General features: G+C 37.8%; 1 protein-coding gene across 4 annotated transcripts in view; it reads left to right on the plus strand.

The window, feature by feature from the left end:
- Nucleotides 1-8,256: 8,256 nt before the first annotated feature.
- ADAMDEC1 (ADAM like decysin 1) overlaps nucleotides 8,257-25,727 on the plus strand; it is a 35,960-nt gene continuing 18,489 nt past the window's right edge. The window contains exons 1-8 of one of the 4 annotated variants that reach the window (XM_072636302.1): nucleotides 8,257-8,334; nucleotides 12,150-12,304; nucleotides 17,697-17,815; nucleotides 19,945-20,021; nucleotides 21,550-21,628; nucleotides 23,573-23,649; nucleotides 24,752-24,932; nucleotides 25,215-25,271. In XM_072636302.1, the coding sequence (XP_072492403.1) occupies nucleotides 17,699-17,815; nucleotides 19,945-20,021; nucleotides 21,550-21,628; nucleotides 23,573-23,649; nucleotides 24,752-24,932; nucleotides 25,215-25,271 (588 nt within the window). In that variant the 5' untranslated portion in view covers nucleotides 8,257-8,334; nucleotides 12,150-12,304; nucleotides 17,697-17,698. Of the gene's footprint in view, nucleotides 8,335-12,149; nucleotides 12,305-12,956; nucleotides 13,228-17,696; nucleotides 17,816-19,944; nucleotides 20,022-21,549; nucleotides 21,629-23,572; nucleotides 23,650-24,751; nucleotides 24,933-25,214; nucleotides 25,272-25,727 lie in introns of those variants that run through there. The other 3 variants (XM_072636381.1, XM_072636231.1, XM_072636145.1) reach the window with 3 other exon arrangements.

Raw genomic sequence — 25,727 nt, forward strand, 5'->3', positions numbered from 1 at the left:
CTCTGGCTGCTGGGCTTTGTTGGTAATATACAGAAATACTGATTATTTATGTGGGATTTTTGTATCCTATAACTTTGCTAAAGTTATTAATAATTTCAAGAAGTTTTTTTAGGAGATTACATAGGATTTTCTAAGTATAATATCCTATTAGCTGCAAAGATTGATAGTTTTGTTTCCTCATTGCCTATTCTAATTCCTTTCTCTTTTCTATTGCCATAGGTAATATTTCTATTACAATATTAAATAATAGAGGTGATAATGGCCATCTTTGCTTCACCCCTGATTGTATTGGGAAGGATTCTAGCTTATCCCCATTACAAATAATGCTTGCTGATGGTTTTATATAAATATTACTTATCATTGTAAGGTAAACTCCACTTATTTCTATGCTTCCAGTGTTCTTAATAGAGATGGGTGCCATATTTTTTCAGGCTTATTCAAAGTTATATTCCTTCCTATTTCTATTCACTTTTCTCCAGAGATCCATCACATCTAATTTTTATAGAGTTTTATTCACCTCCATGACTTCTTTCTAAGTTTTTTGTTTAGATTTATCTAGTTCTGAGAAGGGAAAGTTGAGGTCCCCCACTAGTATGATTTTCTTGTTTTTTTTTTTTTCTTTAACTCATTCAACTTTTTTCAAAAATGTAGCTGCCATATCATTTGAGGCATATATGTTTAATATTGATATGACTTCATTATCTATTGTACCTTTCAACAAGATATAGCTTCTTTCTTTATCTCTTTTAATTAGATCTATTTTTGTATTTGTTTTGTCTGAGATTATGATTGTTATTCTTGTTTTGTTTGCTTCAGCTAAAGCCTAATAGATTCTGTCCTGGCCTCTTTACCCTGTGTGAATCTCTTCTTCAAATGTGTTTCTTATAAACAACATATTGTAAGATGCTGGTTTTTAATTCATTCTGATGTCTGCTTTTGTTTTATGGGTAAGTTTATCCCATTCATATTTATAGCTATGATAACAAATTGTATTTTTCTCCATGCTATTTTTTGCTTGTTTATCACCCCCTCTCTTATACCTCCCCTTTCCTTCCTCACAAGTGTTTTACTTTTCATCACAGCCTTCCCCAATATAGCCTCCATTTTATCAGTGCCCCTTGCTCTTCTATGATCCCCATCCCTTTTCACTTCCTTATAAGGTAAGTTAGATTTCTACATTAAACTGAGTATGTATATCATTCTCTCTTTGAGCCAGTTTTGATGACAGTAAGGTTTAAGTTCACCCACCACAACCACCCATCATTCCCTATGTTATAATATCCCTTTCATGTCTCTTTTATGTGGGATATTTTACCCCATTCAGGCCCTCCCTCCTTCTTCCAGTGCAATTTTCTTTCTCACCTCTTATTTTTTTTATCATCCCATCAGTCACATTCTAGTTCTTTTGTTAGTTTCATGCCCAAATAATTAATCTGCTTTTTCTCTATTTTATTGATGCAAAAAATTAGAGATATACTTTTTTCCCTCAGTACCATTTTGGCTGCATACCATAAATTTTGGTATATTGCCTCACTGTTGTCATTTCATTAATGAAATTATTGATTGTTTCTGCTCTAGGGGTGGGACCAAGTTGCTGGATTTCTATGGAAGCAGGGTGTCTTTGCTAGTAGGACCCAGGGGTGGGGTCTCACTGTTGGCCAGCTTCAGGGGTGGAACTTCATTATTGGTAAGCAATGAGGTCAAGGTTTCTTTCACTTGTCCTGGGGGTGGGGCCATGTCAACTACACAGACTGTTCACTAACCTAGAGGGCTGCTGATGTGCAGGAGGACAGGACATCACTGGTGGAATGGCCGAGAATTGGAGTCTCTGCAGGGTCCCTGCTGTGAGTCTGACTGCTACAGGTGCTGTTGCTTCTCTTAGACCCTGGTCCCCTCCTATTCCAGTGAAAAACACTTTTCCTACCAACTGCTTCCTTGTTCCTAGACCACCAATTCTGAGGCAGTTTTCTAGTTGCTTGGATGGGGGATTTGGGAAACCTTCAGAGGGTTCCTTCCTTACTCCACTGTACATTTTAATGGATTAATTTTGTTTTAACTTCTTTGGACACGAACATTTAGAAAATCAGAAGACTGAAGTTCAAATAGCTTAAAACTAACCATATGACATTAGGAAAGTCAGGTATCATGCTTGAACCTTTACTAATTTGTTAAATGAGAAAATTAGACTAGATGACCTCAGAGGTCTTTTCCAGCTGTAGATCTTTAATCATACCATTCTATAGTCCTTGCATCCTATGAAATGAACACACCACCTTGAGTGTAGTATATGTCTAATCCATGCTTACATGAATGAATGAAAGTCATAGTCAGGTTATGATTAGCATTGGTCAAGTGAATCTTCTTCCCCTTGCTCCATCTCCCTTACTCTTGTTCCCATGATGATTCAATCAAAGAATTCTATGATCTTGTTGTTCCAAACAAAGGAAAGCAAAATCAACAACAAAATAAATTGAAAACAAAACAGCAAAATCTCAGATAAAACACATCATAAAATTAAATAAGCAAAAACATCAGTCCTATAAACAATCAAGTACAATGTCATAAAAAGTGGTTTTGCCTGAGAGTACACATAATCCTCCCACCAGATATTGACCAGTTGATGAGAGAAATTGACAGTGAGTCCATTAACATTAACATGGAAGCAGTATCAATGTCCAGTTGTGTTTCCCATGTTTTGCCACTACTTGATACCAATAATGACAGACCTTTCGATAGTGATTCCAAGGTGACAGAGAATTTTCATACATTTCACAGATGAAAGAAATGATAGCCATAGAGGTTAAGTGTCTCACCCAAAGTAACTCAGATAGTAAAAGCATTGGAGTTGAAATTTGATCCCAAGTCCTGGATCAAAGGCTGACAGATTTAGAACTATAAGGGACCTCAGAGTTCATCTAATTATTCTCTATTTTTTATCTTAATGAGATGAAAGCATCATATTAGCCTTCAGGATTTCTTTTTGCTTTTGTTTTTAGTTAGTTAAGTGTAGGAGTCATGGGAGGAAGGGCAGTGAGTATCTCTGTTGAGTGACATCTACCACTCACATTCTTGTCAATATGATTTTATTTATCTTACCTCTTATTCAGTGATCTTGTGACATTGATATTCTTGATATTCCTTACACCAGACACTCTTTCTTCTGCCTCTGGGCATTTCCATTGGGTACTGTCCATTTCAGGAATCCTCTTCTTTCTTACTTCTGCCTCTTGGCTTTCCTGGCTTCCTTCAAGTTCCAATTAAAATCCTTCCTTCAAACAAGAAGGCTTTCCTGATTATTCTTAATTCTATTGACTTCCCTCTGAGGTTAACTCCAACTTCTACTGTACATAGCTTCTTTGTATATAGTTGTTAGCATGGTGTCTCCTGTATTCCTTTAGAGCAAGGGCTCTTTTTTATGTCTCTAAGACAACATAGCACATAGTGCTTAATATTTACTTGTGGATGGACTAAATGACTACCTCATTTGAGTCTGAGAATAACCTTGTGAGGGTAAGTAAGTGTCATCATTCTCATTTTAGATTTATTTCAAAAGTAAGGTGGTTCACCCAAGGTCATAAGGCTTTTATCAGAGGTGAGAATTACACCTGGGTTTTCTTACTGATGGTCTAGCAAACTCTCTACTATGCTTGTCTACATAGCAAATAGTAAACATATTTTTTTTCTTTTTATTTTGCTTCTAATTCCCCATTATTCTTCCCTTTTGGTTTCTTCCCATATTTTGTTGCATTCTTTCTTTAATTCAATAACCTTAAATTTAATAAGCATTACATAAAAGTCATAATGTTAGGTATTAAAATGATAAAGCCTCTCCTCTAGCAATCCCCCAAATGATACAAGTCAACAAATCAAGTAAAAAAAAAAAAAACGAAACAAGCATTTAGTAAGCCCTTATTTATACATGCCAGGCTAAACCCTAGGAATATGAATACAAACAGAAAGTTTGTACCTGCCCTCAGAGACCTGAGATTCTAATAAAGCCATATAGCATGTAAATAGAGAAATGAATGGGAAATAATTATTGAGTTAGAAGTGGTAAGTAGAGAGCCATGGATTTATCAACTTCCTACATATTTGGAATTTATCTTTTATCAGAGACATTTAATAGAAATATATTTGCCATCCTCAATTTTTTTGTGTGTGTTCAAATGCCTTTTTAAAATTTTTAAGTAGAGTTATCTTTTATCTTTTTTAGCATACTGTCCCATGAGTGAGCACCTACTGACGGATTCATTAGCTGGCATTTCCTTTCTTTCATGACTGGAAAAGAATTTACTTCCAATCTATAGCCACAAAAGGAGACAGTCTTCTATTATCCATTTTTCTTCCTCTTATTTTTCATCATTCTTGACTTCTATATTCTTCCATGTGTATTTTTATATTTTCTATAATTCTCTAAAATAATATTTTTAAATTTTAATGGATATAACACTGCATCTGTAAATTAATTTGGTTGGAAACATCATATCTAATATATTATCCTGTCCAAGTCATGAACATAAAATTCATTTTCATTATTGAGTTTTTCATATAGCTCCATGAGGGGGAAAAAACATTTTGTAGTTGTAATCATAAAAGTAGCATGAATGTCTTGTAAAGTTAATGCCAAGCTACTTGTCCATTATGTTGTTCATTTAAGTATTATTTCTCTAGCTTTCTTTTCATTTGATGGTTGTCATATGAAAATGCTGATGATTTGTGAGTTTATTTTACGTCCTGCTACTCTGCTGAAGCTGTTTATTATCTTGATTAGTCTTTTGTAGCTGTTGTTGAAGTTTTGAAAGAACATCATGATATCATCCATACAGATACTGAAGACTCCTCTTTGCCAATGTTTGCTCCTTTGTTTTGTTTTTCTTGTTTTATTGCTAAACTTATAATTTCTAGAATTACATAAAGTAATCATGGGACTAGTGGTTAGTTTTGCTCCATCCTTTTTCTTAATTGGTAAGGTCCACTATTTCTCCATTAAAATAAGGACAACTCTGGATTTAGATAACGGCTTCTGATAATATTAAGGGAAGTTTGTTTTTTTTATTTCTATCCTTTTAGATATGATTAGCATATTTATAAATGAGGGATGTTTTGTTGAAGACTTTGTTTTTCTTTATCTATTGATGTGATCTTTTGTTTTACTGTTTTGTTAACAGCTGGAGCTCCTTGAGATTTGGAGCTGGATTTTGTTTTTGTTTTGTTTTTGCATTTTTTTTGTATCCTCAACCCTTGACATAGTGCTTGGCGTAGAGTAGCCACCTAATAAATGTTGGCTGAGTGAATGCTAAATACATTGTTAATATTTAACCATCTTTGCATTCTTGAAATGAATACAGTATATTTATAGTTTCTTTTTTCTATTAATGTTGAATATTTTATTTTAGTATTTTTATTTTATTCTGTAGCTATGTTGACATATGGTCCTCTTTCTCTGCTGATATGCCATGGTTTGAATATTAGGACTAAATATCTTTTTATGGCAGGAATTGAGAAAAATTCATTCCTTCCTTCTTTTGAAAAAATACATTTTTTTATAACATGGGGCAGAATCAGGAGTGGCACTCTTGCTTTGATGAGTTCTAAGGCATCCCTTTAGACTCTACAGGGTAAATACTCCTGATCACTTAAGATTTCAGTGCTCCAGGCAGTGCTCAATGAGTAGAAACTGCAGAGCAACTGGCAATCTGCATTGGAAGAGGAAATTTCCTCTCTTGGCGACATCCTCTATTAATGAAGTCAAAAGGTAGCCTACAACTTCCTATAATACATAGTCATATTATTTGTTTTTTTTTTTATTTCTAACAATGATTCTTCTTTGTAATTTTATTTTTTTACTTCTAGTTTTCAACATTCATTTCCACAAGGTTTTGAATTCCAAATTTTCTACCCATCTCTCCCACCCCCACCCCAAGACACCATGCATTCTGATTACCCTTTCCCCCAATCTGCCCTCCCTTCCATCACATCCCTCCCTTCTCTTATCCCCTTCTTCTCTCTTTTCTTGTAAGGCAAAATAGATTTCTATACACCATTACCTGTACTTCTTATTTTCCAGTTGCATGCAAAAATTTCTAACATTTGTTTTTAAAACTATGAGTTCCAAGTTCTAACATTTGTTTTTAAAACTATGAGTTCCAAGTTCTCTTCCTCTCTCCCCACCCATCCCCACTGAGAAGGCAAGCAATTCAATATAGATTATACTTGTGTAGTTATGCAAAAGACTTCCATAATAGTCATGTTGTGAAAGACTAACTATATTTCCCTCCATCCTATCCTGCCCCCCATTTGTTCTATTCTCCTTTTTGACTTTATTGTTCCCCAAAACTGTTTACTTCTAATTACTCTCTCCTCCCATTTGCTCTCCCTCTATCATCCCCCACCCCTCTTATCCCCTTCTCCCCTACTTTCCTGTACTGTAAGATAGATTTTCATACTAAATTGAGTGTGCATGTTATTCTTTCCTTGAGCCAAATGTGATGAGAGTAAGCTTCACTTTTCCCCTCTGACCTCCCCCCTTTTCCCCTCCATTGAAAAACTTTTCTTGCTTCTTTTATGAGAGATAATTTGCCCCATTCTGTTTCTCCCTTTCTTCTCCCAATGTATTCCTCTCTCACCCCTTAATTTTTTTTAGATATCATCCTTTCCTATTCAACGCACCCTGTGCCCTCTGTCTATATGTACATAACCCCTTCAACTACTCAAATACTAGTAAAGTCTCAAGAGTTACAAATATTGTCTTTCCATATAGGAACATAAACAGTTTAACTTTAACAAGTCCCTTATGATTTCTCCTTCCTGTTTGCCATTTCATATTTCTCTTGATTCTTGTGTTTGAATGTAAAATTTCCCATTCAGCTCTGGTCTTTTCATCAAGAATGCTTGAAAGTCCTCTGTTCTTTGCTTCCAATGGGGGTGGGAGGCATACTGTCTGCTGCTTGATCCCTTCACCATCTGTGGGCCTAGACCTCCAGAAACAGTGGCTGCTGCTGCCCTTGCTGCAGCTGTAGCTGCCTTAGGTTCCTCCATCCCCTCCCCCTTCAGGCACCCTGGGCCTGGGGCCAGATTGCTCTACTTTCCTGCACTGGTCCCACAGGTTTTTTCCACTGACCTTCCAAATTATCCTCAGCATTTTGGGGTCACGAAGTCTGGAAACCACCACAGGTCTGAGAGATTTAGTCTCCCCAAGGCCTGCTCAGGTCCCCTCTGTGCACTTGTGGCCCATGCTGGACTGTGCCCTGCCCCCTGTGTGGTGTAATAGACACTTCCTGGTGACTTTCCAGGCTGTCTTGTGCTGGAGATTTGCTTCATTCCATCATTCTGTGGTTTCTGAAGCTCCAGAATTTGTTTAAAGACATTTTTTACAGGTATTTGATTGGACTTGGGGGCAGAGCTCTAGATAGTTTGTGCTGTTACTCTGCCATCTTGACTCGCCCCTCCCATTTGTTTTTCTATCACTGAATAGAATTCAATGATGTATCTCTCTGGACCTGAAGCTCACATCTCCAATCTCCTATCACAGGTCATTTATGGTCTATTGATTTTCTCTTTCTGAAATTGAATTCTTAAGCTTATCTATTTCCTGTTTTGTCAATTTAGGTACTTTATGTTTTTCAATATTCAAGAAATTCTTCTCTTCTCTTCTCACCTCACCCCACCCACTCCATTTGGTCCCATCCCATCCCATTCCATCCCATCCCTTTTCTATTCAACCAGCACTTGTTAAATTTGATATTGCAAAGTGCTGAACTAGGTGCAGAGGATACAAGTATAATAATGAAAGTCTCTTCCTTAGGAGGAGAATTTACATTTTCCTGATGGATATAATATCAGTCCAGATTAGTGAAGACAAAAAAAATGCAAAATAAATACAAAATAATTTTGGGACAGTGGGGGCTCTGAGAACTGAAGGCATCTAGATAGATCTTTTAAAGAGGATTGTACCTGAATTACTCCTTAAAAGGAGCTAAGTCTTCTAAGAGGAAGAGGTTAAAAATATATATTGCCTTAGATTCATGGGGCCAAGTCTATGAAAAACATAAGTAAAGGAGATAAAAATCAGCGTTTGAGGAGTATCAAGGTGTGCAGTTTGAGTGGAGAGCAGTACATCAGAAGATTAATGAACAAGATCCCCAAAAGTAAGCCAGAGCCTGATTGGGGAGAGCCCCTTTAAAAAATTTCAATATTCTATGTGTATTGTTGCATGACTATGATTATGGAACACTACTGTCTCTGAATTAAAGATGAGCAAAACTCAGAAGTCAATGGGATGGCACAAATTGGAGAGCAGGATAGATGATGGATAATGAACCATGAAGATTTAAAGTAAGAGGGTAACAATTGAATTGAGAAAAAGCCCATGATTTCATTCACATTAACATTCCACCGATATAGACTGGCATTTTTTTGGAATTTAAATTCTTAAAGAGCTTCTTAGAGCATGTAAGGGTTGAGTAACTAGCTGTGAGTTAGAAAGACAGTATTTGTCAAAGAGAGAATTTGAATTCAGTTCTTCCTGAAACCCATGACTAGCTCTCGAGCCATTTGAGCAGGAAAGTATAACACATAATAAAAGATGTCATAAAAGACACGCTTGATTAACAATAAGATAGATATGAACTACTCACATTTTGAGTAAGAGGGATCACAGATAGCCTAAATAACCATACCAGCAAGTGGTGATGACAGTTATGGCAATGATGATAGCATGAGACAGTCCCTTTCTTTCACTGGTCCCTAAAAAATGAAGAAGATCCACCCTTTCTCCAGAAATCCCAGTAGATCTCCAATAGTTAGCTTGTGGGAAACTATGGAACAAGAGTTATTTAGGAAGGCAAGACATGAGTAGATTGAATTGTTGGTTATGACAGTTGCCTCCATGAGATCCAAGATCAATTTGAATACTTTCAGGTTCATAAGAAAGCTCAACTTCAATGCTACCACTCACTCTGTCATCTTGCCTTTCCCTCTGAGATCCCATTGTATTCACAGGAACTGTCATTCTTTTTATGATAATGGAGTTTCTAACCCAACAGTATATTCTGGATATCTATATAATATATTCTATTTTTCTTAAATATTCTTACGTTTAAGCTATCCCTGCAAACGCAAAGTTCTCAGGGCATTAGAATATTTTTATCTATTACTTTTCTTTGAGATATGCCTTTGAAATTCCCCTTTCCTTAGCAGGTTGTGTGGTCCTCATTCTATGCCAAGACAAAATGACTAAATAAGCAAAGCACTTGGAGTCTAGAGAGCCCTGAGTTCAAATACTACATTGAACATTTATTACACATATGTCTATTACAACTCATGTAGCCTTTCTAATCTCCAATTTCCTCATTTATAAAATGAGAGGTATAATAAAGGACTATTCTGGGGATAAAAAGAGACAGAGTTTATCTCTATATTTATATATCTATATAGATATATGCATACATATACACACATACATACCTATGCATACACGTGTGTATGTGTGTATACATGTGTGTATACACACACATATATGTACACATATACACATACACATACATACACATCTATACACATACACACATATGTGTGTGTATGATCTATAGAAAATCTGTGTCCAGAGTGTGGTAGAGCCTTTAAGCTAGTATTGGTCTGATCAGCCATAATCAGACATATTGTGTCTTGACCCTATATAGTGATGTCATTTTGGTCTTCTCCAAGAAAGAAACACAATGACCAACCAATCAATCTATGTATTATCTTATATGTCTTGATACAAATATTGTGATATTTATCATTGAGACCTACATGTGGGAACAAAAACAATTTTGTTAGACAGCCAATTGAAGGGACTAGACATGTTCAGCCTCAAGAAGGGAAGCTTACAAGAAAACACGATGACAATCTGAGTTGAAGGTTTGTCCATTGCACAGAGAGTTACTGGATACTCTGGTTTTCAGAGTGTATAATCAGGACCAAAGGTTTGAAGTGATAGAGTAAGCATACTATAGTTTAACATCACATTCTCTTACTCAGAGCTGTATGGCCCTAGAATGGACAAATTATATAGAAAATGACTTCCCAGTCACTGGAACTCTTTAAGAAGATTGGATGCAAACTTTGGGGGAACATTGTAAGCAATGAAGCAACAGAATGATTTAGCTCTTACTAATGCTAGAATTTATGCTTCAGGTGAGGAGTTAAACATGATGCTAGACATGATGATCCCTCCTTTCTCTGAGATTATAATTCTATGAAGTTGAACTTCCAAAATGAGACCAATCTCTGATTATCCAGTGAGTGGGTTAGGTGATCGTTTGACTTCTTATTCTTACTGCTTGCACTTGGGCTATTCTCTTGCTTGGTAGCACTTTCCCAAGGCAATGTACCTGCCCCATCATTCTCTGGGGTTGTCAGTTGGGAATAGCAAGCAGGAGTATCCCATTATTTAGGAGAGTCAGCTGCACTCAGCATACTGTTTTCTTGGAATAAACACTTCTTTTTTTCACCAACTCTGATCCAAGGGAGTGTTGTGTTTCATGATGTTCCTTCCAGGAATACAGTTCAATAAAATATACAAACACACAGTGATTTAGAAGGGCTATAAAATCAAGTGACAATGATATGTGTTCAGCAAAGATCCTATAAGCAACCATAAAAACCACCAATGTTACCACAACATAAACTTGGCAGCTGCCTCCAGAGATTCATTTCCAAGAATGAAACCCATCTCTGGAGTCACCTCAGATGCTGCTTTGACAAGTCCTTATACTGTTGGGCTTTGTCATTTGTTAGTTGATGGCTGTCCTATGCTTATGTTTGCTGAAGCTGATCTTTTCACTTGCCATCTGGCCCCTTTCAGGGATTCTCTGAAGTTGACATCTGCCATCCCTATCTATGTTTACATCCCAGAGTTCTCTGAAAATACCCTCTTCATCCTTTGTTGTGGGAAAATGTTATTTCATTACCTACACTTGCCATAAATTGCTCAGCCATTCCCCAACTGATGAACTCCTCATGTTATTATACCTTGTATTGTACAAATCTGTTATATAATGTATCAACACCTACACAGATACATACACACACATACACACTTAAAAACATACCGACATGCACATATAAACAAACATAGAATATAAACTGCTTGAAGGCAGTCTTGTAAGAAGTAACTTTCTAATAATTATGCTTTCTAAAAAGACAGGAAGTCAAAGATGGGAGAAAAAATGTAAAGGCCAGGATAAATTTAGCAATTTGACCAGCAGAGAGTTGCTACTCAACAAGCATTTATTAAGGGTTTACTATGTACCAGTTCCTGTACTAAGCACTGGGAATGTAACTAATACAACAAAGGGAAAATCTGTCCCTACCTTCAAGGGGTTCCCAGTCTAATGGAGGAGATAACATATAGACAAGAATATTCACACACATATACAGCATAAAGTGGAGATGATCTCAGAAGGAAAGCACAAGAAGAGGCTGGGATGGGGAAAAGCCTCTAAGAGAAGTTGGAATTTGAGTTGAATCCTAGAGAAAGACTCAGAAGCAAGTAGGAGGGACAGAATTCTAAGCTTGGGGATCAGCTAGGGCAAAGGCATGAAATTGGGAGAGGGGTAACATATGTGAAGAACAACAGAAAGGATTGTAAAGGTTAAGGTGGGAGAGGCCATTGGGAGAAAATAATTTCATTTACAAAAGCATTTGGAGGATTTTGTTCAGTTCTGGGTATCATATTTTAGGAAGGATGTGGCTAACCTGGGGAGTGTTAGAGAAGGAAAGGGTAGAGCAAATGACCGCCATCTTCAAGGACATGAAAGTCTGTGCAGTGGGAAAGAGCTAACCTAATTCCACTTAGCCTTCGAGGGCAGAAATAGGAATAATGGATATCCAAATTCCAGAAAGGTAGATTTAGGTTTTCTGTAAGAAAATCTTCCTAGCAGAGTTGTCTCACTTAGGAATAAGCTGCTTCCAGAGCCAAGTAAAATTGAGAAACATTTATAAATCATTCACCATTTGCCAGGCACAAGCAGAGGTTTTGGAGGTTTTCAGTTAGAGTTTGCACAACCACTAGTATGAGAATACTTTAGAGGAGATTCAGATACAGGTTGTATCAAATGATATATAACTGTCCATCCATAGTGGTTAACACTGAATTGCTCACACAGAATCTCTGTCTCCCATCTCTATTAATTTACATCTGCTGTCCCTCCATCCCTGGAGCTTTCTCCGCACTTGTCTACTCCCTTGGAATTTTTGGTGAAAAGTGCTACATTCTACAAGGATCCTTTCCTGGTCCCCCAGCTATGAGCACCGTCCACTTGTAAGCTTCTTCATTGTACTCTGTATGTATTTTATATGTTCATATTATATATTACCTAGGAGTTCCCTAGACCAATGAAGTCACTGGTCCTGTTCCTCTACTTGTTCTAGCTCCCTTCTCACTCTGAGATTCAACGATTCTATGGAATCTTAAATCATTTTGTGAGGCTCTGGAAAGCCCTCAGCACATGTCAGTTTATATGAATCCAAGCATGAGTATGAGAACTGTGGGAATATTTGGGGGGAGTTCATTTGTTTCCCGATCCATCTGGAATAAATAAGACACAGCCAAAATGTAAATGTTCCATCAAATATACAAATGAGCTATGCGAGCTAAACTGAGGAATGGAATGGGAGTCATGAAGTAACTATAATCTCTTACCACAAGTATTTTATCCCTGAGGAGCCCTAACCCTCCCTCTGCTCCAAACAATCTGGGTCATCGATAAGTGTACAAGCAGAGAAGAAATATTGCCACTCCATGTTCTTGAAAAGTTAGCAGAGCAACTCTGTGGCCATTCCTGGCTAGGGAGATGTAAACATAGATAGGGATGGCAGATGTCAACTTCAGAGAATCCCTGAAAGGGGCCAGATGGTGAGTGAAAAGATCAGCCCTAGCAAAGATAAGCACAGGACAGTCATCAACTAACAGATGACTTAGCCGAATGGTATAAGGGCTTGTCAAAGCAGCATCTGAGGTGAAACCCGCTAAAGGACTCCATTACGAAACTCAGCGGCATTTAAGAACTGAGAAGGAGACCTTGAGTTGAACTTTTGGGTTTAGGAGGAGGAGCTAGAAAGATATAAAGTGAAGGTGCTCTAGAGGTTGCAACATTTGTGAGAGCAGGCCATACTTCTCAGCCTTAGCCACCATGGCTCTAGGCCTTCTGCTTTCTGCATTGGGACTCATGGTGCATACTCAAGGTAAGCCTACTGAGGTGTCTGCTAGCCTAGTTAGAAGAAAAGTCCTGGCCTGGAAATAAGAAGATAAATTTTAATAAGGACAAATAGAAAGTTTTGCATATGGCTGTAAAGAATCAATTTCACAAGTATGGATGGGGGGCAGCAAAGTGACACAGCTGCTTTTGTTTTTTCCAAAAAGATCTGAAAGTTTTAGTGGACTGAAATATAAGTCAGTAGTATAATGTGGTAGTTAAACAGCAAAACAAAACTAAACTAATGGAATTTTAGGCTGCATAAAAAAGAGTCAGGATATAAAAGTCTCTGTCCAACTGCCCTGATTGGTGTGGGGTATTGTGTTCAACTCTTGGTGCCAAAATTTAAGAAAAAACAACAACTTTGGTGCTCAGTTGTATCCAACCTTTAATGAAACAAATTGGGTTTTCTTAGGAATATTGGGATGGGTTGCTCTGTCCTTCTCCAGCTCCTTTTACAGTTGAAGAAATTGAGGCAAATAGGGTTAAGTGATTTGCCCAAGGTCACACTGCTCGTTAAGTGTCTGAGGCCAGATTTCAAGTTAGGAAGACAAGTCTTCCTGACTCTAGGACCAGTACTCTATCCACTGTGCCGCCTAGTTTCGTGTTGTAGTGTGAGGGGGAGACAGAGGAGTTAAAGAGCAAGGAGGAGGCAATCATGACCTCCTAAGTCCTTGGATCCTTGCTATATGAGGATTGCTTGAAGCATCTGAATTTGCTTAGCCTGGAGGAGAATTGGAGGTTCTAGCTGCTGGTACTAAATTAGATTATATTAATTGTATTATATTATATTGTTATGTTATGTTATATTATCTTATATTGCATTGTTATAATGTGTATTATATTATATCATATCATAGTACAGTATATAGTACAGTATAGTATAGTACAGTATAATTTAGTTTAGTTTAGTATAGTATAGTATGTTTTACTATGTTATGTTGTGTTGTGTTATATTATGTCATGCCATATCATGTCAAAAATAACCTTTCATGATACAATGTATTGTATTGTATTCCATTGTATTATGCCATGTCATATTTATAATTTTTTAAATAGGAAATCAGTGAAGGGTGTGGGAGGTACTGTGTCCACTCCCTCTGCCTAAAGGTCCTCTCTGCTCCAGCCTCAGGCCTATGATCCAGGGTAGGTTTATTCCTAAGGGAGCCTGGCCTTTGATAGGAGGAGAGGCTAGACTACGTTCCCTCTTTATTTTTATTATTCTTGTTTGGGTTTGTGTCTGTGTTTTCCCAAACAGTGGAGTAGAAAGATTCTCAATATGCAGTATGAAGTTATGCATGAACAGATTATGGGACAAGTATTTCAGTACGCATACACAAAATAAATACTAAACATCAGAGATTCACAATGTGCATTGAAAGAATGATATAAAATGGAACTCAGTAACAACTAATAATCCAAAGGGAAGCTGATACTTTAACCTCAACATAACATAAAGCTGTTTGCAAGACTGCTTATGAGGTATTTTATATTTCTCCTCAGTTTTGCTCTGTCTCCTTCAAAATCTTCATCTTCTATCAAATCAAGCAAGGGCTTGGTCTCTACCTATTGTTGAGGACCTTCTTCCATAACGAGTGAACTCTGATTTTGCTTTCACTCAGATTTTTATAAGGAGCCAACACCTAAAGACCTCTGCTCACAAAGTCACTTCCAAGGTTGGACATGTCCACCTCAAGGTAGATGATCAGTCATCTACTCAGAAAAGGAAATTGAGAACAGAAAATGCAGCCAGAGGACTGGACACAGAAGCTTCTTTAGTGGAGTTGCCATGTGGCAACAGTCAACAAAATGCCTTACTGGAAAGGGTCAGCCAATCTGCCACCCTTCACACAAAGTTGTAGGGTTTCATGAAGAGAGAGCCAGATGGAAATAGTCCGTCTTTTTAATAGATATAACAGGTCATTCTTCTACCACTGTCAGCCAAAAAAAAGAAAGATTTATTAAGGAATTCCAGGCACAGTGTTAAACATCACTCTCAGAGAGCTTACGATCCAATGGGGGAAGGCAACATATACAAGGAAGTTGAAAAGGGAGGGTGTGAAAAGATACCCAGGGCAGGGACATGTTGGAGAAGGCCAAAGGAGAGCAGCCAGGTGGGAAGTGAAGAGATAGCTAGCCTGGATGCCTTTCTTAAGTGTGAGTTTGAGGAGGAGCTCTACCCTTTAATCACAGTCATCCCTGAAGCCAAATGTACTGATGAGGTAGGAGTTTTATGACTGGCATAACCAAGATAAAATTCAAAATTGTCATTGTCATGCCCACTGGACAAGTGCCTTTAGTGCTAGGCAGATGTCAAAAGCAGTCAGGAAGGTAAGGGTTGAGTTACTATGTCACTGGAATACTCAGAAGTTTCCAGGAAATCCTCAGGCACGTTATCTGTCTTTATTTGGGTAAACTTTGCCCACTCTCTGGAGTAGAACAAGCTCCTTCAGGGTCAGGATTTTTTCTTTTGATGGCTTCATGTACTTTGGGCCTGAAACAGAATAGGCTGTTACCAAATGCCTATCGTTCATTATACACATGATATTCACAGGTGACATCAAATTGCTGACACCATTCTTGTGGAAAAAATTCAAATAGTTCTACCAACAAAATACCTGTCACCTCGTGGAATCTTTCTCTAATCACATCAAAATGCCATTTGGATGTGATGAGTAAAGTATTTGTCATGTTTGCCAAGGAAAGATAGAGGATGAAAGCTTTGAGCTTGAATTAGGAAGCTACATTGAACCAAAAGAGGGAAGTGATTCTTGTAGATAGGAAAGTAATTTCAGAAGGGAAAGAATTGCCTGCTGAGTAGAGGAAGAGTCCTCCTTTAGAAGACAGATTTTGATGTGATTCTTAAAGGCGTGGGGGGGCAGGTGGCACAGTGCATAGAGTGACAGGCTTGGAGTCAGAAAGACCTGAGTTCAAACCTGACCTCCGGCACTTTACCCTGTTTGCCTCAGTTTCCTCATCTACAAAAATGAGCTGGAGAAGCAAATGGCCAGCTACTCCATATCTTTGTCAAGAAAACTTCAAATGGAGTCACAAAGAATAAAACATGACTGAAAAAAATGGCTGAATAACAAGAACTTAAAAGAATCCAAGTAAAACAAGAGATGGAGATGAGGAAGTAGAGCATTATGGGCATGGAGGGCAGCCAATGCAGACACAGTGGCTCGAGATGGAAGGTTGGCTTTGAGGAACTGAAAAAAGGTCATGTAGTGTATCATAGGAAGAGAGAGCTGGGGACAAGTTATGAAGAATTTTTAACATCAAAAAGAGAAAATAAATATACTTACGATCCTGAAAGTATTAGAAAACTGAGGGAGCTCATCAGGAAGTGGGTGACATAAGGCCCTCATTTGAGAAAAAAACATCTTGACAGCTGGGTGGATGGTGGATTCAAGCGAGTCAGAGACTTGAGACAGAAGCAAGCTATCAGCATGTTGTAGTCATGCAGGAATGAAATAATGAAAGCTTAAAACTGCATTGTGATTGAGATGTAGGAGAGAAGAGGGGGGCATCTACATGAGATGCTATGAAGAAAGGACAAGTCATCACCAGATAGGCTATTTGTAGACTGTGCGGGAGGACTCAGGGATGACACCAAGCTTTTGAGCCAGAGTTTCAGAGAGAATGATGTTGGAAAAAAGATGTCATTTTGGGGGAAGTAGTGAGTTCTATTTTGAGCTTGCTGAGTTTGAGATATCCTAAGTACAATTAGTGTTGTATGACTATAGTTAAGGAGAGAGGTTAGGGACAGATCTCAGAAACATCTGCATGGAGATGATTATCAGATCTTGTGGGAGCTAATGCAATCCCAAAGAGAGATAAGAGAGAGGAAGAGAGGCTAGGGCAGAGACTTGTGAAACATTAGTTATTCAATTATTCAAGAGAAGGTGATCCACAATGTTAAATGCTACAGAGACATAATAAAAGGTGAAAATTAGTGCTACTAAAAAGAACTATTATAAATAGTTTAGGGTATAAGGAAACTGTTTTATTTTTTCCATCATTTACCATAGTGCCCAGAGAATAGTAGATGCTTAGTAGGTGCCAGGTGGCTTAAATCTATTTTCATCCCAATTATTCCCGTAAACCAATCACCCTACTAAGCTAGGAAGAGACTGAGACTCAATGAAAAGAATTCCAAAATGATTTGACCTACAAGAATAATAAAAGACTCCTCATCTCTTTGCATTTCTGATCTATAAAGGTCATCAAATCTTGATGCACGCATACTTGAGCATGTTCACCATTTCAGTAGAGATTAGATTATATGATTTTTGAGGCTTCTTCTGCCTGAAAGTTTGAGATTCTTTGAAAAGATTAGATGAGAGAAAGGATCTGAAAATATCTGTAATTTTCAAGGGCTATTCAGATCATTTTCCCAGCCTTCAGGAGGAAGTTGGTCACCACATCCTTAATTCAATGTCTCTCCTTCCTTTCTAGCGATGATTTTAAATGAACCACAGGAATTCAAACAATATGAAGTAGTTTATCCTCAAAAACTACATGTCATGCAAAAAAGACAGATCCAAGAGAACTCAACGGAGCCTGATGGCAAAGAGGTAACCACTTGGAGATGCTCCTCTGGGGTACTCATCTCAACCTGAAAACTGGAAAACATAACTCCTCCCCCATCAAATTTTCTGGAATGGATAAAATCTCACAGTTGGATCCCTGGGTCCTAAATGCCCAACTTTTTTGTGCTGCCTGATCTCACTGGAGTCCACACCCACAAAGTGAGCAGACACCATAAAATGTCAAACAACATTACCTTGCATTGATCTAGCTTGTCCACCTTTACAACCTGTTTTATATCCACTGTCTCATTTTGTGCTTACTGCAGGCCTGTGAGATAGGTGCTATAATTATTTCCATTTCACAGATAAGGAATATAAGGCTGAGAGAAGCTAAGAAGTTTTCCCAGGGTCACATAACTGCTAAGTTATTGAGAAAGGATTAGAACTTAGGTCATCCTGACTTTACAGGGCCAATACTGTAATACACTCCCCCACAAAAGGGTCTTGACTTGCCCAGGAAGTGTTTACCTCCTTTGATGTGTTATTTCTTCATTTGGGGTAGGTGCCTAAGCATTAGGTGGTACCTAATTGCACTGATCAACCCTATGAGGAATTGTCCAAGTGTGAATATGTTATAGCACATTCATGGTTATAAGTTACATATATGTATGTGTATATGTATAGATATATGAATGTATCTATACATATCTACATATATATATATAACTATATATCTATCTATATAGATAGATATATAGTTATGTTATAACACACTTTCCATGAGTAATCCTATGTCTAGAGCTGTGCGCAATACTGCCCCCCAGGTTTATCTAGCCATTCTTCAAAGGACGTACAATTAACTTTAATCTTTTGCATTTGGTCCTCCCCAATCTCCATAAATTCACTTCACTGGTTGCCTTGAATTCCATTTCCAATCTATTTAAAAACATAAAATTTATAAGGTGCAATAAGAGTTATGGAAACAACTTGGGATAGGGAATATAATGCTGGAAAGGCCAAGAAAATCTGGGTTCAAATCTCACTTCTGACACTTATTATCCAATTGACCTTGGTCAAGTCATTTACTCTCTCAGATAATGCCCCAGAACAAGGGCTTGTAATCTTTTATTTCATATATAGATCCCTTTGACAGTTGGTGAATGCTACAGATGCCCTATTCACAAAATTTTTGAATGTATAAAATAAAATATATGGAACCTTAAAGGAAATCAATATTATACACACACATAAATTATATATATATATATATATATATATATATATATATATATATATATATATATATATATATACAAATATACATACACACACTGTATATGTGTGTATATATATGCATATATATATATATATATACTATACATATAAAGAGATTTTTTTCCTAGATATAGCTGACAGTCATACTTATCAACACAGAGAGACATTTTAATAATCAGTTCATTTTATGCTTGGAGAACAGTACTGTGGTGTAAAAAAACCAATCGGTTATGAGTAAGATTTTTAGGACTCATATCTGATGAGTCAGAATGGATACAACTGGAATTTTTAATGAAGGGAAAGGAAAAGAGAAAGGCTTAAACTTCAAAGAAATAATAGCAGAAGGGAAATATCAATACTGGGTAAAATAATAAACTGACCAGCCAATACCAGAGATAAAGCTGATATCTCAAACTGGAATCTTGTGAACAGACAGATTAAGATAGAGCCTAATGATGGCCCCAAGGCTGTAATTAATATCTCAGTTTGATTTCACAGACTGACCAGTTGAAATGACTAGATGTCTTAATGAAATGGTGACAATACTGAAAATCTCTTATCATACCAATTACATTTAAATACAGTTTTCAGTAAGTCAACAAATATTCACTTTTCCCATCCAAGTTCACAGAACCCATCTGTGGATATCACTTTAAAACCCCCTTCTCTAAGCTTATGTACTAAGTTATTAATGGGTTGTGATCTGCATAAGAAATCTAAACCGGGAATTTGCCAAGCTGATTAAATTATATCCTTCCTCAAAATAGGCTGAACGTTGATTAACTGATTGTTTTCTGAAGTCTATTCCAGTTTTGAATCTCACTAATCAACCTAGAAGACACACAAAAAAGTGCTAAGTGCTAATAAAAGTGCTTCAGTGACTTTTTGTTTTTTTCCAGGAAAAATATGAACCTGAAGTACAATATCAAATTACATTAAATGGTGAAAATGTGATCTTTCAACTACACCAAAACAAGTGAGTCATGTTGTCTGACTTGATCCTGTTAAGTAATAAGTCCATTTTGGATTTCAGAACACACCCCTTCAAACTGAAGGTGGAGGAACTAATGTAGAATGAATGTGAAATCTGCCTTCACTTTTATTTTTCATGTTGATCTTTTTCCGAGGAGAAATGAGGACTTGGAGATCCCTGAAGAGCCATTAGCCTTAGAGTAGCAGAAAAGGAGGATGGCCCTGATGGAAGTTTTGGTATTTTGCTAGAGTCCGGAAGATCTGGGTTCAAATCTCATCACTCTCTCTTACTAGCTATATTGCAATGGGAAAGTCACAACCTCTCTGACTTTCAGTTTCTTTGTCTATAAAACGGAAAAAATATATAGATATAGTATCTGTATCTGAGATATACTGGAGGGCTCTGAAAGGATAATATATGTTTTGTAAACTTTGAAATAATATATAGATTTCAATTTCTTCTTATTTTAATTATTGTAGACATTTGATTGGAGACTGGAACTAAAGGAACCTAGGTCATGAAAAAAAGAATTTGTAAGAAAAGGGAAGAGAAGCGGGAATGGGGGAGATGCAATTGGGTTCATTCCCAGACTCAGTTGTCATTGATATGGTTTGGAGAATGGTAGTTTTGGCTTGGAGCCAATGGGGTTTCTTTGTCTAAAAAATAAAAACCTTAAATGAGAGGAATTAGTAAGAAAAATGAGATATTTCTGTGACTGGGGCATAAGTGACAAGTCAGAGGATCCAACATGTCCTCCCATAGAAGAGTACCCCTGAACAATGCATCAGACGGAGCTGGGGACTTCAGAAGCTAAAAGCTAGGGGAGTGTGCATTGTAGGCATGGCTGACTTGTACAGTCTTTGAAAAGTCATGGAGACAGAGGGAGGTAGGATATAGATCACATATGGAAGTTCGTAAGCAATCTAGTGCATTAGGGGAAGCAATGTGAAAGCAGTCTAGAAAGATCAATTGTAGCCAGATTTTGAAGGATATTTAAATGCCCCGCAGAGGAGTTTACATTTTATCCTTAAGGTAATAAGAATCTAATGAAACTTTGATAATGAGAGGGGCTTGGTTGGGCTTGTGCTTTAGTCATATTCATTTCAAAGTCATATAGATGATGCATAGAAAAAGTCACGGACTGGAAATGAAATGGTCAGCAGCTGTTGATAGAAGCAAAAGAAGTAAGATGGAAGATATATTAAAGAGAGAATATGAGCAAGACAGCATCTCTAAGGAACAGAAATTCAGAGTTCAATGTGGTGGATGGAGGGTTCTAAGATTCAAAGAAAATAATGAATGGAGGGGTGGGATTTGAAGTCTAAAACTCAAACTCAATTCTGTGCTGGATAGCAGCTGGCATTCTTCCTTTGGGTGAGGACTGGACTAGCTGACCACTTGATTCCCATCCAACTCTCAGATTCTGTGATTCTGTGAACGACATTAGAGTCAAGTCAAGGAACAGGTTTTCCTTGGTTGACCCTGGTTTTGGCTATCTCACGAGTCACTGCCGGCTTCTTTTTCTTCCCAGTGACCTCCTATCTCCAGACTATACAGAAACATATTACTCATCTGATGGCAAGAAGATCACCAGAAGTCCTCACACCACGGTAGCTATGAGGGTGTATCTGCTTCAATTCTGGCATTCACTGTCCTTTACTGACAATCCTATGTATACTGTCAAAGTCAAAGTTTACTGCCATTTGTGTTTTGCCCTAAAACAATAAGGAAGTTTCTTGAGCAAGGAAGACATGGTCAGATCTATGGTGACAATAAATTCTTATTACATTTGACTTTTTTTAATGAGGCGGTTGGGCTTGGGGCTTCTCAGCCTTCTTCTAGTCTCACCTAATCAATCCTGACCAAGAGAGGAGGGGGCAGGGAACCAAAAATGAACACTTCATAGAATCAAGTCATCATTCTCAATGTAACGTCTCTTATAGCCCAGTCATGGGACTTTAAAAACCACTCTCCAGGAATAAAAGGATGCAGAAGGAGTCATTTCATTTTGCTCTCCATATTCCAATGGCTCTGTCAGTCAAAAGTCAACAAGCATTTCCAAAGCACCCACTGTATGTTAAGCATTCTGACAAATGATGGGAGGACAACTGAAAACAAATCAAGCAATCCTTACTTTCTATGGTCTTGGGGTCCCATGAAGAGAGGTCACCTAGGCTGAGTAAAATGTTACTATTGTTATTATTTCTACGCTGAACACAGTGTAGAAAGTTCTAAATGTGGATCCTGACCCCAGACTAAGAGTTTGTTACATATGGTGAGTAGAGAAGAAGGAAGGGGGACAGTAGCCTAGGAAGGGGGCAGGGTGGTGGGACTTTGAGGAGTACGGGATACAGAAATGGATTCCACAATATTCACTGATTATGCACTTTAATTTATAGAGGCCAACTTTTGGAAAACCTGACCAAAAGTGCACATTTTCCTGTTGAAGTTGTATGTTTGTTACAGCCCTGAGAATCTCCCTCAGACTGAGCCTTTCAAGGAGACCAGGATGGTCTTGGAGAACCATGAAGCTAGGGGGCAGAACTGAGAGTAGGGGTCTATAGTGGAATGTCACCAGGTGATAGTTAAACCCAAAAGGTCCCAAAAGAATTGATTTCAAATCATGACTCAGATACTTATCATCTTGGGTAAGTCACATCTTTCTTTTCTACCTCAGTTTTCGCCTTTGTAATATGATGGGGATTGAACCTCAGAGATTCTTACTAGCACTAAAACTATGATCCTTTGACCTATGAGACCTTGAATATGTCACTTAACCTCTTCGGATCTCAGTTTTCTCATCTGTAAAACTAAGGGGTTGGACAAAATATCCTCAAAGATCTAGTTGTACGGATAGGAACTGGACATGGCAATTCTTTGGCAGAGATGAAGAAATTGTTTCAATCAGTGTAGGCTGGAACCTTGCCTGTAGTTTATGGTTGAAAGGAGCTGCCCAAAGGAGTGAGAGGGATTTGTCCAGGATCACACTTTCAATTTCTGTCAGAAGTAGGACTTGGACTCTGGTGTTTCTGACTTCCAAACTAGTTCTCTGTCCACTAAACGCTAGTGTTTCTTAAGGCCAGCTCAAAAAGGTCTAGTTCAAAAATCTTATATCCTTAACATGAGTTTTCTTTTCTCTTCGTTTTTATTTGAGAGGCAATTGGGGTTAAGTGACTTACCCAGGGTCACACATCTAGTAAGTGTTAAGTGTCTGAGGCCAGATTTAAACTCAGATCCTCCTACCACCAGTGTTCTTTATTGAAATAATTCATTGTAGTTTTGGGACATCAACAATAAATGTGAATGCACCCAGTCATTCTGAGCTGAAGCATTCTGAGAAATCTTCTATGGCCCCCATGGGCATGGGAGGCAGACTTTCACTTAAGTGGGAGATACAGAAAGCAATGGTGAGGATGTCAGTTGGTATCTTGAGGGCCAAGAGTCAAGCTTGTGTGCTAAGATAAAGACAGAAGCATGGGCCACCCATGCACCTTTGTGGTTTCCTGCAAGGAAAACTGTTCATTCACAACCTACTGCATTTCTCTCCTCTCCAGGAACACTGCCATTACCAAGGTCATATTCTGAATGAGAAGGATTCCATTGCCAGTCTCAGTCTGTGTGGGGGGCTGAGGTAAGAGCTTCTAACAGTCAGATTTAGCACTGCTGCAAGTCCTGATCCAATCCAACAAGCATTTATTAAGCACCTACCATATGGAAGACACCATGCCAAAATGGAAAGCAGTCTCTGCCTTCCTAGAGCTGCTGACATCTATTTTTAAAAATCCTTTTAGTTTTTCTTCCTCAATGAAATATAAACTCTCTCAAATTTTCATTTTTTGTCATCATATTCCCAGTGCTTGGCACAAAGCAGGTGCTTAATAAATGTTTATTGATCAATCACTAAGTCAGGGAAAGAAGGGAGTTAAAGGATGCGAACATCAAAATAGATAAATTGATATGTATATATTATATATGTGTGCCATGTATTGTATGGGTATGTCACATATAAAGATATAATATACAGTTTTATGTAATATACAACATATAATTATTCTATATGTTATACATGCACAACACACATATATAATACATATGATTCTATGTAATATATATGATAATAGAGAATCACATCATCATTATTGTATGCCATATATGAATATAATTATATGTATGTATATGATATATTTTCTTTGTATAGATCATTTAATAATATAACTTTCAGTTTTCCATACTCAGGACCTTAATTAATGAGATTTGCTAACACCCACTTAAGGACCCTGGCTATTAGCTGGTTTGGGCAGCTGGAGTTTTGCCATATGACATCAGAATTTACAGAGCAGAGCTGATAATAATCAAGTATTCCTTCAATCAGCAAAAACAACTAAGTTTAGTTAGGAGGTATCATTTGTTAAAATAGGGAGCAACAGGGTGGACAGCTCCCTCCCATTATGACCACAAACCTGTTCCCAGGCTCAATACTATCCCAGCAGAAGTCTCTTAAAACAGACCCTAAGTGTCTCTGCCCTGCTGAAGCCTTGTATCCCAGGCTTTCAACTCTCTACCCTCCCTCTACTCCAATGAGTTCATTATTGAAACTTGTCCTGATGGGGTCCTCTGCCCCGTTTGCACCTGGAGTGTGATAGGATGCCTCCCCTTGGGTTCTTGGTTTGCTATTTCCAGCTCTGTTAAAGAAGCCAGTCTTTCTGGCTTTTCTTTCCTCTCTTATCTCTCAGGGGCTTCTTTAAGCACCATAATCAAATGTACCTAATAGAGCCTCTGAAAGGTGGTGACCAAGAGGCACACACTATCCTGAAATATGAGGATCTGGACCCCACAAACAAGACCTGTGGAGTAGAGAGCTCAGACCAGAAGTATCTCCGCACCCGGAAACCTAGAGCCATCTCCGACCCAAAAGTGAGCCCACCTTTCACAATGATGCATCTGCGTGTCCTTCATCCTCTCCCCACAGTGCCCTCTCCAGAACTGTTTTTGGGTTTTTTTGTTTTTTTTTTTTAACAATCTAGTTGCTAACTCTATGAAATGCCGGCTCTCTAAAGGACTTCTGAGGGCTGTTTTGCCCAGACTAACTTCTCAGTTGCTTAGAGTCCCTCTCCATTTAAAATCAATGTTGATAGTCATCATATCCATAATTTATATTTTCAAGTCTTTTTTTCAATTTGTTTTTAATACCCACAGAATTTTCTTACATCTCCAAAATATATCCGCCTTTTCTTGGTCCTGGATAAAGCTTATGTGAGTATAAAGATATTAATGTTTCTTAGTCAGCTTGGCTAGCATCCTCGTTAAGAATCAACAGAGTGGTATATAGTGATCAGAAAGGCTAATGTTTTAACCTTTGTAAGAGGAATATTGTATCAGAATAAGGAGATTATTGAAATAAAGGCTCTGATTTCATTGATAAAGAGATTTTCCAGGTAAGAAGACTCCATTTATCAATGCAATTAAAACTAATCACTCTAGTCTAGATAGACTGAGAACTCCCAAAGCTTTAATAGGTCAAGTGCCTCACCCAGGGTCCCAGAAATTGTATGTGCCAGAGTTGAGACTCATGCACAGGTCTTTCTGGATACGAAGTCAGCTCTTTATCCTTTATATGACATTGCAAAATTCCATCTCCAGGAATTTATAGTGCGGTGATCCTCTGCCTTGCTCAGAACACATCTGACTTCTGGGTTGCATTCTCACTCT

This window comes from Notamacropus eugenii, chromosome 1 (genome assembly GCF_028372415.1).
Source record: "Notamacropus eugenii isolate mMacEug1 chromosome 1, mMacEug1.pri_v2, whole genome shotgun sequence".
NCBI classification, from domain to species: domain Eukaryota; kingdom Metazoa; phylum Chordata; class Mammalia; order Diprotodontia; family Macropodidae; genus Notamacropus; species Notamacropus eugenii.